Source organism: Mya arenaria, chromosome 13 (genome assembly GCF_026914265.1).
Source record: "Mya arenaria isolate MELC-2E11 chromosome 13, ASM2691426v1".
In the NCBI taxonomy this organism is placed as follows: domain Eukaryota; kingdom Metazoa; phylum Mollusca; class Bivalvia; order Myida; family Myidae; genus Mya; species Mya arenaria.
The window spans coordinates 17,869,173-17,882,945 of record NC_069134.1 but is presented as its reverse complement, the minus strand read 5'-3'; the positions used below and the strand labels follow the sequence as shown (position 1 = coordinate 17,882,945).

Genomic DNA, 13,773 nt, shown 5'->3' with positions numbered 1-13,773 from the left:
ATAAACCATACTAATAACCTCAATTATGATGACAATTTAATGCCACTATTTGTTAAATAATTAATCATGAACCAAATTCCATCCACAATCTTAGTCCCGTCTGGTTATTACTGCCTCTTTCAGCTTATTCCCGGAATATAGATGGGATTTTTGCATGCGACATTGGTCACACACAACCATCTAACCTCGCAATGAGAAAGAAACTGCCCTTCAATCAGTTCCTTTAAACGATATATTACCGCTGATTAATAAAACCACATCTATCTATCATTCTAATGTTACTACACGAACTACTGCGTAGGACATTGAAAGTCGTTACTGATTACTTCTATGTTGGACAAAATATCTTGATCACCCCCAGCTAGGAGGCACCCACAGGGTTTCACATGTGTATGTAAGAAAATCGTATCTCGATTAAATGTTATTGCCAAGCTGTCTAAGTAAAGAAGTAAGAAAAATGCGTACTTAGGTTTCAAGGACAAAGACACTAATTTGTATAGGACTTTTATTTCACTTTAGAAGTTCATTCTTAAAACGCACCTATTTCCAATTATAATACATGAAACTAGGTGCAAGCATTTGACATAAAAACAAGAAAAAAATTAAGCGAGCGAGTTAAATATATATAAAGAAACTTCGCTACAATATTTTAAGCCGAAAAGTCATGAAATTAATGTCAGGGACTCTTGGGTTTACTACACCACACAGTGATGAATCGCACCAGCTCACTGCTAGGCTTGTAAAGCTTATGTGAACTCACATGTTCAGCTTTGAAAGCAAGCCATTACTTATGCTTCCAAATCGTATAATGAATCACGTTCATTGATATTCAAATAGTTAGTGTACACGTGCAATTTCCCACTAAATTTCTTTTCTTGTCTTCACCATTAAATGCGGTATAATAATTGCTGACTTGCTTTTATCAAAGTAACAAAATTGACATTTCAGAATCAAAACACTTTAATCAAACAATATAATCCAAATATATGCTCATTTTCTTAAAATAAAGTGAATGGCACTTGACTATTAATGCTCATTTTTTTTTAAATACATTGCCAGGATATCTGTTTTTAAAATTCCAATTTTATCTAAAACCCAAAGATTTAAATGAAATTACCAACATTGTAATCATAAATATCTGAAAACTCGTGGAAAAATATGATACTTGGCATGTATGAACTTGAATGTTCTGCACATTATAAGACACTGAAATGTTTTCAGCAACACAATTCATATCATTGATACAATGTTTACTTAAAACGATTGTTAATACTTAAACTCTTAAAACCTAACATGTATTAAAGTAAGGGAACATGATTGTCTTCAGCTCTACACAACAACATTCTGGTGGCGCAACCTTGCCGAAATCAATCATGCACAACATCATGAGAGTTCATGTAACTTTCGACAATAATTCCATCGTCATTGGCATGCTTCGAGCTCTCGAATATCTTTCCGTGGTCAGAGATTAAGGAGTATCCATGAACTTAGAAAATGATATTAGCTGATTTGGATGTCCATAAATTGAACAACATTTTTCCAGGAGTTAATCATGAAATTACATTTTCATTGACCGATATACTTTTAATCGATTATGAATGAAACCGCTTAACATTGTGAACAATGAACATTAAGATTATCACTTAAAATGAAAAAAGATACGTCTATAGTTTTGTTCTGATTTTATGTAAAATATGGCTTGATGTATCCCATATTATTCCGATATTTACATGCACACTATATTTTTTCAAACATATTCATAGTTACTTTAGTTGTGAATAAGATGGTATCCTTCAATATATCAGAAATACTATAAATGCATTGGTAAATTGTTAACCAGGACGGTTAATTTAATGGGCATATTAGTTAAAAGGTCATTTAAAATTGCGAAGCAATGTCAACAACCTCGAATTTCGAAAAACACACTTACTTCCGCCCTGATCGACGATGAACTGTAGTATGTTGATCCTGCCGAACTCAGCTGCCTTGTGTACCGGATACAGCCCCTTGCCATCCCTTACTTCTAGTCGGGTCTTGTCCCCTTCAAACAGCCGCTGGAACTCATCCAAGTTGCCCTTGGCTGCTGCCTTGAAAAAAAGACATATGAAATATTTGATTTAACATTCTTTGCATTGTTATGTTAATTTTGAGTATCTTGTCAGCACAGTCGGACTGTGATGGGTTTCGTGCGTGGTCCCTGTAGATTGTTTGTTAGGTCGTTGACCCAAGGCTGATGGTACCTTCACACATGTGTACGTGATACTATTGATAAAATAGTCGTTTTTCTTTGTTGTTCTGAATAAATCTATTAGCTAATTGCTTGACAATGTTATTGGAATCAAAACAACACATTCTCTGAATATGAATGAAACAATTACCACGATTGTTTAATTTGTAATAAAAGAACTATTTAAGAAATGACGCAATTGGGTTGGTCAATGTGTGTGGAGTCCTCCTGTAAATTTTCAAAAAGGTATCAGTACGAATTCCTCAAAGCTTTTTGCTTGATTATAATAATCACTTCTACTTAACGCCCTCCTTTTCTTTACACAATACCTTAGTATTTTCTCTTACATTTACTACAATAAGTACTTAAACTATTCAGTGATTCTCCAATGCCCTCCGTATTCTCTGACAAAATTGGTGCGTCATCATCTAGAATAACTTATTGCAATTAAAGAACACACTTATTATAACTGTATGAAATGCTTTGCTAAGTGCCGTGTACATTAACTAAAAAGAGGTATGTTAAACGTCAACTTGGTGACGGTCAGTAATCAGTACATTTATATTCGCATACTGAATCAATGTATAAAATAAGTTCATGTTTTTGAATTTAGTTTGGAATTAATATCATTAGCCTTTTCACCTCAATACTCCGATTAAATGACTCGCGACTAAAGCAGCGTGAGCTCCCCGACGTCAACAGTGAGAGCTCTTTGTCTGCCTACCTTTTTAGTCATGGCCGTTTTGAGTATTTGTAAGCTTATTAAGGAAGGATATGATCACAGCTAGAAGTAATTTCGATTTACCTTGAACCTGTCTTTTAAGCCTAAGTACTTTTCCATGAATTTTCCCATCAGAGGCTGACTACGTACATTGTAGTAAAAACAATACTTTTTTAAACTGTGATAAAGTCGTTTTTAAATGTTGGACTACAGCCGTTTATAATATTGCTTCAGAGTTTGATTAATCTTGAGAGTTTAATACTTTTGGAATGCCTCTAAACGCAATATTACACACAATGCAAAAACAGTTTGTTTTACCACCAGCATAGAGAAATCAGCTGCATATTGATATAGCATAGGTATACAATCTCATTATAGGAACCTAAAATACATTTTGATCATTGTAAGCCTATTCGACCAAACTACTGTGAAAAATGAAAGATACTGTATATGTGCATACATAGGACGCAAGTTACCATCTGTAATTGGTGTATATTGTATCTTTTCTTGGCATTTCTCGAAGGTTTGAACAAAGTCGTATTTGGCTTTAAAGGATTTTAATAAGTCATTGCCACACAGTATAAAGGTATAAGCAAATAAATTTGCCTATGAAATTGCGAAAACAAAGGCATAATATTGCAGTTCAGTTTATGAGGTAGTCATCGCCATTTATTGTATTATCCTGCCAAAACGCAAGACGCATTTGTTTATACGCATTACAGAATAGAAAAATAATTATCACGCTTTTCATTGTATAACATTTAAAACACTTGATAAAACGAATGTGGCGCTCAAAATATAATGTTTTTTTTTGTCTTACTCTAGATAAATAGACAAGGAAATTTTAGAGTTTTTGACGGTAAGTGCCCACTTGCTAAATTGAATATGTGCTCTTTCCATTATTTCGCCTGAATATAACCCCATACTTTTGAATTTTAGTTTAAAATAGACAAACCACAAATTTTAAGTTAAAACAAAAAGAACCTTGATACACTTAATCAAGGCTTTACGTGAATGCAACGACACCAAGTGTACTAGCCGTTCTGGCAGACGGTCAGGGGAACATCGATCTCAAAAGATTTGATTACCCTAGTAATCGGTCGTCCAGGTGCTGAAAAAGTGCAAAATATCCCAGCGAAATGGTTAGGGCCATTCAAGCCCAGATTCTTATGAAACTAGGCTAGATCGACCCCAGCTATGCTCACATATTAAAATGAACGTCAAGATCAGTCGATGTAAAAACAAGAAATATTTGAAGAATGGAAATGTTTGCCGTCCAACTCCGAAAATACGTGAGAAAACTTTTTGCTATTTTAATTTCCAGTTACTCGTTATTTCTAATAGCTAATGCTAATCCAAAACCAATTTGTTATGTCTCATTTTTTTTCAATTTAATTTTCAAAACCGGTTCAAGTCATTGACAAATGTGTCCAAATGACAAAACAAACGTATCATACAGGATAAGACATGGTTGATAATTGACCCAGTGAAAATTAATTACCCTCGGGCAATTATTCTACGCACTTGGGCAATTATCAACCAAACGCCATGGTCAACTACGTATTATTTTATAAATAACATAATTAGGTAATAATATAATATTAATATAATAATAATTTTAATAATATTAATTTATTAATCAACTTAAGTAAACCTCACCATGAAATGTTGCCTTACTTCATAAACCTTTGAATATCTATTTTTTTAATTTTTAGAATATTTCAATATGCCAGAAATAATACCTGTTTTCCGACTGAAGCATTAGAAATAAAATACACATGAAAACTAAGGTCCTTATTGATATATATACATCAGAAAATGATGCTTTTGTGATACTGTCCGATCACAGCCGATTAATCGGATAATCGATCGATCAGGGTCTCCGATTAATCGATTATGAAATCCAAGCCGATTGCCCATCACTACTAAATACCCACCTTTACTTAAAACTATATTATTTTATTCCACACTGACAGTCAAATAACATTAGCTACAATAAATACTGAAACTATTCAATGATTCTTGTAAGCCCTCCCTAGTCTCTGACAAACTAGCTGCATCATCACATAGAAGAATTTCTTGCATTATCCCCCCCCCCCCCCCCCCCCGATAAAAGGAATCGGGACAAGTGCAGAGGGAACGGTTTTTATGTCTATATTGTAAAAGTTGGACACTGGCACCTAGATCAAAACGGCTTAAGCTGACAGTTCCTTCAGTTAAATTCCGTCGAGATATCGCGCTAATCAAGGATAGGATAGCATTAAAATGTTGAAGTAACTCGCTTGGGTGTTTGCCTGTCTCGTGACTTTCCTATGAACTCTCCAGACAGAGGCTGAATACGGACAAACTAGTAAGGAAAATACATTTTTCTTTTTTTTTCAAGTAGTTTTTAAATGTTTGAATACCTCCGTTTCTAGTACCTGCTTCGAACATTGATTAAACAAGAAGAGTTTAATACTATTGGTATAACTGGAATGCCTCTATATGCCATTTTGTGCGTACTGCAAAAAATAGTTCGTTTTATCAAGCATAGGCATCGCCTCACACATAAATATACCAAACGAGTGTTAATGCAAGACACCAAATACGCGGCTGAATAGGTTTAATTATGAATACATATTTTATATTATACTTCGAATGAAAGCAAACATAAGTTTGTACCCTGTGTTTCTAATCGTTAAAATTTCCGACAGGCGTGCGCGTGAATAGCGACCAGTATAAATAAAAAGACAGTGATTAATTAAGTTTGTAGATTGTCGTTTGTATTCGGCTAACATTGCTTTATAAAGACATATTATATATCAATAGTTGAAATATTTACGGACATCAATACGGTTCCTTTGCAAAATGAATTAAGGGAAGTTGAAAGAAATGTGTTTTTGATAAGTATACGTGCTATTTTTTATTTCGTTAAAACGATTTAGTAACTCGTTAAAACTACTTAGCAATTCATTTAAACGACTTACTTTTTAACGAGATACGTAATTCGTTTAAACGAGATACTCAGTCGTTTTAACAATAAACGTAAGTCGTTTAATCGAGATACTCAGTCGTTTTAACAATAAACGTATGTCGTTTAATCGAGATACTCAGTCGTTTTAACAATAAACGTAAGTCGTTTAATCGAGATACTTAGTCGTTTTAACAATAAACGTAAGTCGTTTAATCGAGATACTCAGTCGTTTTAACAATAAACGTATGTCGTTTAATCGAGATACTCAGTCGTTTTAACAATAAACGTAAGTCGCTTAATCGAGATACTCAGTCGTTTTAACAATAAACGTAAGTCGTTTAAACGAGATACTCAGTCGTTTTAACAATAAACGTAAGTCGTTTAATCGAGATACTCAGTCGTTTTAACAATAAACGTAAGTCGTTTAATCGAGATACTCAGTCGTTTAAACAATAAACGTAAGTCGTTTAATCGAGATACTCAGTCGTTTTAACAATAAACGTAAGTCGTTTAATCGAGATACTCAGTCGTTTTAACAATAAACGTAAGTCGTTTAATCGAGATACTCAGTCGTTTTAACAATAAACGTTAGTCGTTTAATCGAGATACTCAGTCGTTTTAACAATAAACGTATGTCGTTAATCGAGATACTCAGTCGTTTTAACAATAAACGTAATTCGTTTAAACGAGATACTCAGTCGTTTTAACAATAAACGTAAGTCGTTTAATCGAGATACTCAGTCGTTTTAACAATAAACGTATGTCGTTTAATCGAGATACTCAGTCGTTTTAAAAATAAACGTAAGTCGTTTAATCGAGATACTCAGTAGTTTTAACAATAAACGTAAGTCGTTTAATCGAGATACTCAGTCTTTTTAACAATAAACGTAAGTCGTTTTAACGAGATATGTTAGTCGTTTTAACGTTAAAAATAACACGTATGTTCTCTCTATGCCACTGTAGTGTTAAGTCTCTAAAAACGTGTAAGAGTTACTCCCACTTGATGTGTTTATGCATAGGACGGTTTCTTTTCAAATAAGGTTGAATAAGGTACAAGGAAAACCTAAGATAACAGGTTGAGTCATTTTTCAAACAGTTGTGTTAATGAATTACTCTTGACATATTCTTTGTTGTAAACAAGTAGTATATCATTGTACGAAATATTTTTGAAAAGTGATAACTACTATTTAAACAGTTAAAATCAGACGGTATTGTCTTGTTTCCAAGTGCATATTGTCATAGAAATAACATTTATTAATGGACTCATCATTATATAAAATGCGAATTTTCCAGGATGGAATTTTTTTTCCAACGGTGGGAATAATACTGTTTTGATGTAGCCCATTTGGACAACACATCATTCATATAAAACGAGCGCTTTAATTAATTTTCCCATTTAACACATATTATACGATGTACTGATGTAAGATCAGTGTCCCAGGTGTGATTTGTAGCTGTTAGAATGTTGTTGTAATTAAGTTTCAATTGGTTGGGAATAATTCAATGTTCCTGAACATATCACGGGAATGCGCCATTTAAAACTCGTTAGCTGGATTAAGAACAAAACTACTTTTGGTACATCATTTCTAAAAGAAGTGGTTAGGTAGCTGAGCTGATGTTTTGTATAGAATAGATCAGCACTGAAATATCTCAAAGTCTTTTATGTCCAAATGAATGCTTTCAGTACAATCTTTTTAACGAATGGAAACGTATATCGTAGAAACTGATGATATTGTCATGTAGTCTTGTTGATCTGTTTTATGTCTACCTGACGAGGAATTGCACATTATGGTGGAAACATAATATCTATTAATTATATACAAATGGATGTGTCGACTTATGTTTGTACAAAAAACAGTTGACCATTATATGTGTGCTAAATTATTGTAAAGTCGATATGAAGTTTTTAAAAGTGTTCGTCGACAAAACTTGTGGCAATATATCCAGTTTATATAATTATAAAACGGCGTTCATTTGGGAAAATGTCGATGTATAACTGCTAAAGCCGAAAAGACTACAAGATCACATAATTAGTATAAACAATATTGTTACGCTTCCATTTAACAAGTCGACAAGTCAACATGCGTTCATTATCTTCATAAACGATATACGCTTCCAAAGAAGAATTCGACAAGAATGCATGATTCCTTCATCAGTATATGCGATAAATGCTTCCATAACAGAAGCCAACACTGCTTCATGATCACATCATAAGTATATACGATAAATGCTTCCATAACGGAAGCCAACAATGCTTCATGATCACATCATAAGTATATACGATAAATGCTTCCATAACGGAAGCCAACAATGCTTCATGATCACATCATAAGTATATACGATAAATGCTTCCATAACGGAAGCCAACAATGCTTCATGATCACATCATAAGTATATACGTTAAATGCTTCCATAACGGAAGCCAACAATGCTTCATGATCACATCATAAGTATATACGATAAATGCTTCCATAACGGAAGCCAACAATGCTTCATGATCACATCATAAGTATATACGTTAAATGCTTCCAAACCTTTTAGGAAGTAAGATATGACCATAAAAAACTAACCTTTTGCAAAAATAAGAAGAAGAAAATCAGAGTTGCTAAACCAGACAATAATATAAGTTTGGTAATTATGAAGCCAAATTTTATTACCAGAACATGACTAACTTGCTTGCTGCATAAATCAAAGGGATAATATCCTTCAATATAAAGATCAGCATTATTTTTTATAAATCGCCTCATCAGGGTTAAGTACGCACTTAGTTATAACTAAAGTCGATTAGATTTACCCAAAAACTGGCTATATGGCTATATGGCTATATGCATAAAAAAGAACAACGAAAGGAGCAAGACTCTTATGAACAGGTCAGTCATAAAATAATAAAAGGTTAAGAGCTGTCGATGTCTAACGAGCATAACTCGGTGAGATTGCGATAAAATGGCCACCAAAATGTATGTGTGCTTATTAATAAAAGCGTTTTTTTCGATATAAGAATTTATGCAAGACTTTTGAATCGTTTTGTGATATTAAATGCGATGTTGATGTTTCTGAAAATGTGTTTTTATCAGAACAGAACAGAAAATCTATCAATATAAACTAATTTATATATATTCACAAACAACATAGATTTCAAATAAAATCAACAAGTTAAGGTTTGTTGCAATGCATTAGACCATAGTTTCAAAAAAGCACAATTCACATTTTGCTACGCAGTAAGCACTAATTAAAAAGATGATGCACGCCTTCATTATTTTCCAAGATCACAATTTTCACAGGTGGGAAAAATATTATCACATTCCCCACAGGTGGGAGTAATGGGATCTCACTTGTTACACATTTCAAACACATATGTCACGTTTGAAGCCGATTTTTGATAAGTCAAATCTCACTATGTCGAAGTCGTTTGGGCCTCGGCAATACTTCGAGATAACTGGTATTCGATATAACCGGACAAAAGGTTTATAACTTAACCGAAAATAAGTTCGATATATAAATCGGAACATCGAGATAACAGAGCTCGACATAGCGAGTTTCAACTGTATTTTGAAAATAGTAAATAGCAATGTGTGAAGTTGTGTTCAAACATTAACTATATCTCTTGGACAATTTGTTGCAAAATAAATTGCCCTTGGATATTTTACTACTGATAACTTTGTCCATGTCATTACTTAATAACTGTTTAAAAGAAAAATAGAAACTGAAACATTTGAAGATTACCACGGCTGAGCAGTGCACACGAATTGTGTTTCGGAATTAACTCCATGTTATTTTTTTTAAAGTGTTTATACAAACTAAAACGTGGAATCTCCTTGTAAAAATTGAATGAAACTTTACACATGGATATATGGTGCGATTGTACACAGTGCAAATAGCTTTAAATATGTGCAGAGTCATCACTCTATGTACTTTATTATTAAACAAGCAGCATTACTTGGAAACTCACGGTAGGAAATTAACGAAACTTAGAACATGAACAGACGACAATGTGAAGTTGTGCACATAAGAGACTTTTCACTCTGGGGCACTTCGTTGCAAAGTAAATTGCCCTCGTTTATTTATACATTCCCAATTTATCCACGTCATGACTAAAAAAAACTATTTGAATAAATGAATAAAAAAATAGCAATTTAAATAAAAAAATACCTGTGGAAAATATGATTCTCTTGTTTCCCCCTGTTTTGGTCAATCACATACGTCACAGTTGAAGACTGGCGATGATGACCAATAATTGTCCCAAATCATATTTGTTCAAGGTCTCCGAAAAATATGATCTTGGGCATTATTGGTCCTAATCGCTTTCTCTACTGTGTTCTCTTCTATAACAAGCATATTTATTAGACTCAAAACAAATAGGCGACGATAGACGTCGTTGCCTGTGTGGTTAACCAAGCCATTGCCATAGCAGTAACGCAGTATATGAACATAAGTCTAGATTAGGCTTTCTGTATCCTGTGACAGCTTTGCGATTAAGGCTATTTCGTAGAAGCATCATAAAGAAACGTAACGCATCGATACAGACATATAGGCAGCGTGTTCGATCGCAACAGAAGCCGGTAGTTAATTATGTATTGTTGCAATGTCTATTAAGAATGATTGTCGAAGTAGATCAAACTAGAGTCGCATCTTAACCATAACTAAATGGTGGAGTATCGAATCATTCTGTAATGTAACAAAGACGCAGGCCGAATTTCCAACTGAAGATAACGAATGTGTGTAAACCATGGATGCACAAATATTCCATGTAGCCACGTCTTATTTGAACAATCAAAATATATTTGTGAACCTTCCAGTTCTACAATGACTAGTGTAAAAAAACATATTGATACGGAATACGTCAGTTAATTGTTACACTAAAGGCATCAATATTATCAATTCATGTTTAAATTATATGTAGTATGCATTTAAATCAACATAAGTATTAATATTTGTTTGTTGAATTTATATATTTTTCACAAAATGGGTCAAATCTTCGTTCAACAAGTTATGCTAGATGGGAACTAACAATTACACCTAAGATCGAGTGCACGATAATTATGCCTGATTTTAAGCCATGTTTACAATTTCATAATCGTCGAAGATATTTTAAGCTCTGCTTACGTTTGAATTCGTTTCAATATATCAATATATCATAGTAAAGCATACAGTTTTGCGATCTGATATTTGATATATATGTTGAATAAAACATGTTTAAACTAAATTCATATCCTCCATAAAGAGACAATCTCAGTCTATGCGGGGCAGACTCGCGATTCCCTGCATTTCGAGTGAGGACAGGTTTACAGACGTATACTATCATTTTTTGTTCTATCATATCTTATTACATATTCTCAACTTTCTTTCCTATCTAAAATCAATATCGAGACCGAGTCAATTACTCTTTCAAGTGCATATTATTATAACCACACGTTAAACTTTTTATAATAACAATAGTGTAAATCGAATAAGATTCTCCCGACTTAAGACGTTTGTTTAAATCTTCATTTTTAATTTCAGTTTAATTGTTCTAATTACTTTAGTTATCTTAGTGTTCAATTAAATAAAGTGTATAGAAAATTATGACGTTTTCGTTCAGAATGATATGCGCATGAGCACCAGTCTGTTGTTCTGTCAGTCGGTCCAAATGTTCATATGAGCTTATGTTGTATTATTTGTAATTTGATAACCTTCACAGATACTATTAGCTAAAATAAAGTATTTGTTTATCATGGACATGATAATGTTCTCTCCGACAGCAATAGGTTGTGTTTATACTATCAAAGCGTATCATTTAAGAAACGTCGCAGAAGATAGTAGTCAAGGCGAGCAATCGGCAATATCAAGGTATTTGAATGACAATTTGACAAACGTTTAACAGCGAACATAACAGCATAGTTATTCCGTTTGCTTACCTTGTTTAATTACAATAAATGAATACTTTTTGAACTCACATCACACAACTTGTGTATAGATATAGCATCAAAACTGTTGTTGTGGAGCATGGACATAAGATGAGAGACCGCCTCTTGTCGCTTCAGCACCTTCCTCCAGCCTTTCCTACTGCTCCAAGTCCTGCGCTTCACAGACGATTGTTTCTGCCTATTTTCACTCTTAGCATCGTGATCGTCTAAGTGTTGAACGGTTTTACACAGTAACCCAATATCAGATTCTTCTGTATTATCTGTTAAGTCTCTGTTACAATTTAATTTCCTTTCAAAAGTCATATTGTCCGTGTTACTCGTATATTCTTCACATTAACATCACAAACTTGTAGATTCAATAAATCCCATGCGATCTTTATGAATTACTAATTCTCGATTTTAAGTGGAACGTCTTTGTTATTTACAGGTATGTATGCTATTCCTACGGTAAACGTGTTCTAGATTTTGTTTTATTTAAAACATTAAAATCTTTAATCGAGTGTAGCCTCATTCAAATACCTAATACCACCGATTGTATTCAAAGGTAGTGAAATGTAAGTTTAAAGGCATTCAAGCACAGGCAAACATATAATGAACTCATTAAAAAAGTGTATTTTATGGTATGGTATATAAATATAGTAAACACCAATGTGAGATTTGGAATATGCGTCAAAGCTTCCGTCTACACTCTGTCATGATTATTTTGTTTTATGCACATACAACTTGTTGTGAAAGTATTGATTTAATCAAAGATAACTAGTTTGGCTATTTTTTTAAAACCCATAAAAGATAAACAACTTGCTAGATCATACCTGGGTGAAAGCTTGAAGGAGACCTATTCAATAAAAAAATATGATTAATAAAATACGAAAAAGGCCAATGGAGGGGCGAATATACGACATGTGGCGTGGCCTAAATACAAATTGTGTATTTTTGGTATTTTCGACACTACATATTAATACAGCACCTTAAGGTATTTGAGCGCCTTTAAGCGTTTATTGGTATATTTGTGTTGAGTGTGTCTGAAGTAAATTTCTAACGAGGATGGGCTGCTGGCAAATTACCATGGTAACCAAGACAACAGCAAGATGGCCGCCGTTTAAGGTCACAGACTATTTAATAAATGTCCTATATATTCTATAGACAATTGACCAGTGTGTACGCGAAATAACACTGATTTCTAGTGCTTCACGACCCACAACACCATGTGTGGAGAGAAAGTTCCAAATGTGAACTAAAAATTAAAAGACAACGTAAGAAAAAAGTTACATTTCATATAAGAAAAATAGATTAACGTAACCACTGTGCATTTGATAAAGTGACCGAACCTGTGTAGGTGTGCAAACAATGCGATGGAAATATAAAGAATTATAAAAGATTAAGTAGATTCAGCATGTTCAGTCAGTTTTTGAAATCATTAACCATTCAGCTTCAAAACTTATAGATATGGAAAGTAGCCAATGGTCTAAGATGGTATAACCATGCTTTGATTCACTGTCAGGAGTCGATAAAATAAATAAGGCAATTACAATTCGTAGGCACTTCTGAATAAGTGATATTTGCCCTTAAGCCCATGGAAGGTCACACAAATTTATTATTATTACTATTTAACATAATTATATTGACTAGTCTGTTTGAAGAAAGATATGTACAGATGTCATGCTTTCTAACATATTGCCAATGGACGTAACTAGACACCAGATGGTCCAAAGATCAGCAAATACAGTTTTTCCTCAAAACATCTATTGCATTGTTAATACGATCTAGTATGTAGCCGATAATGCATCCTTTAACATTATTTCCAGAAAACGTGCAACAATCATTTCGCCTCTTACGCTGTCTCAGCTCAGTCTCTCATTTAGAGATTGCGTAGAATGTCCTGCCTGTTTAAACATGATTTTTTTCAGAACACTTTGCAAGTCACGTGATCGTTTCACACACTTGTCTGTCAATATGCGATGTAGCCAAC

The 13,773-nt window shown here is 33.5% G+C and overlaps 1 protein-coding gene across 2 annotated transcripts in view; it reads right to left on the bottom strand.

Annotated features, from left to right (window-relative positions):
• LOC128212794 (transient receptor potential cation channel subfamily A member 1-like) overlaps window positions 1-12,230 on the bottom strand; it is a 33,313-nt gene extending 21,083 nt beyond the window's left edge. For both annotated transcript variants that reach the window (XM_052918104.1, XM_052918105.1), the window contains exons 1-2: window positions 11,835-12,230; window positions 1,931-2,087 (exon numbers count right to left, since the gene is read on the bottom strand). In XM_052918104.1, coding sequence (XP_052774064.1) covers window positions 1,931-2,087; window positions 11,835-12,107 — 430 coding nt within the window. In that variant the 5' untranslated portion in view covers window positions 12,108-12,230. The remainder of the gene's footprint in view (window positions 1-1,930; window positions 2,088-11,834) is intronic.
• Window positions 12,231-13,773: the final 1,543 nt, after the last annotated feature.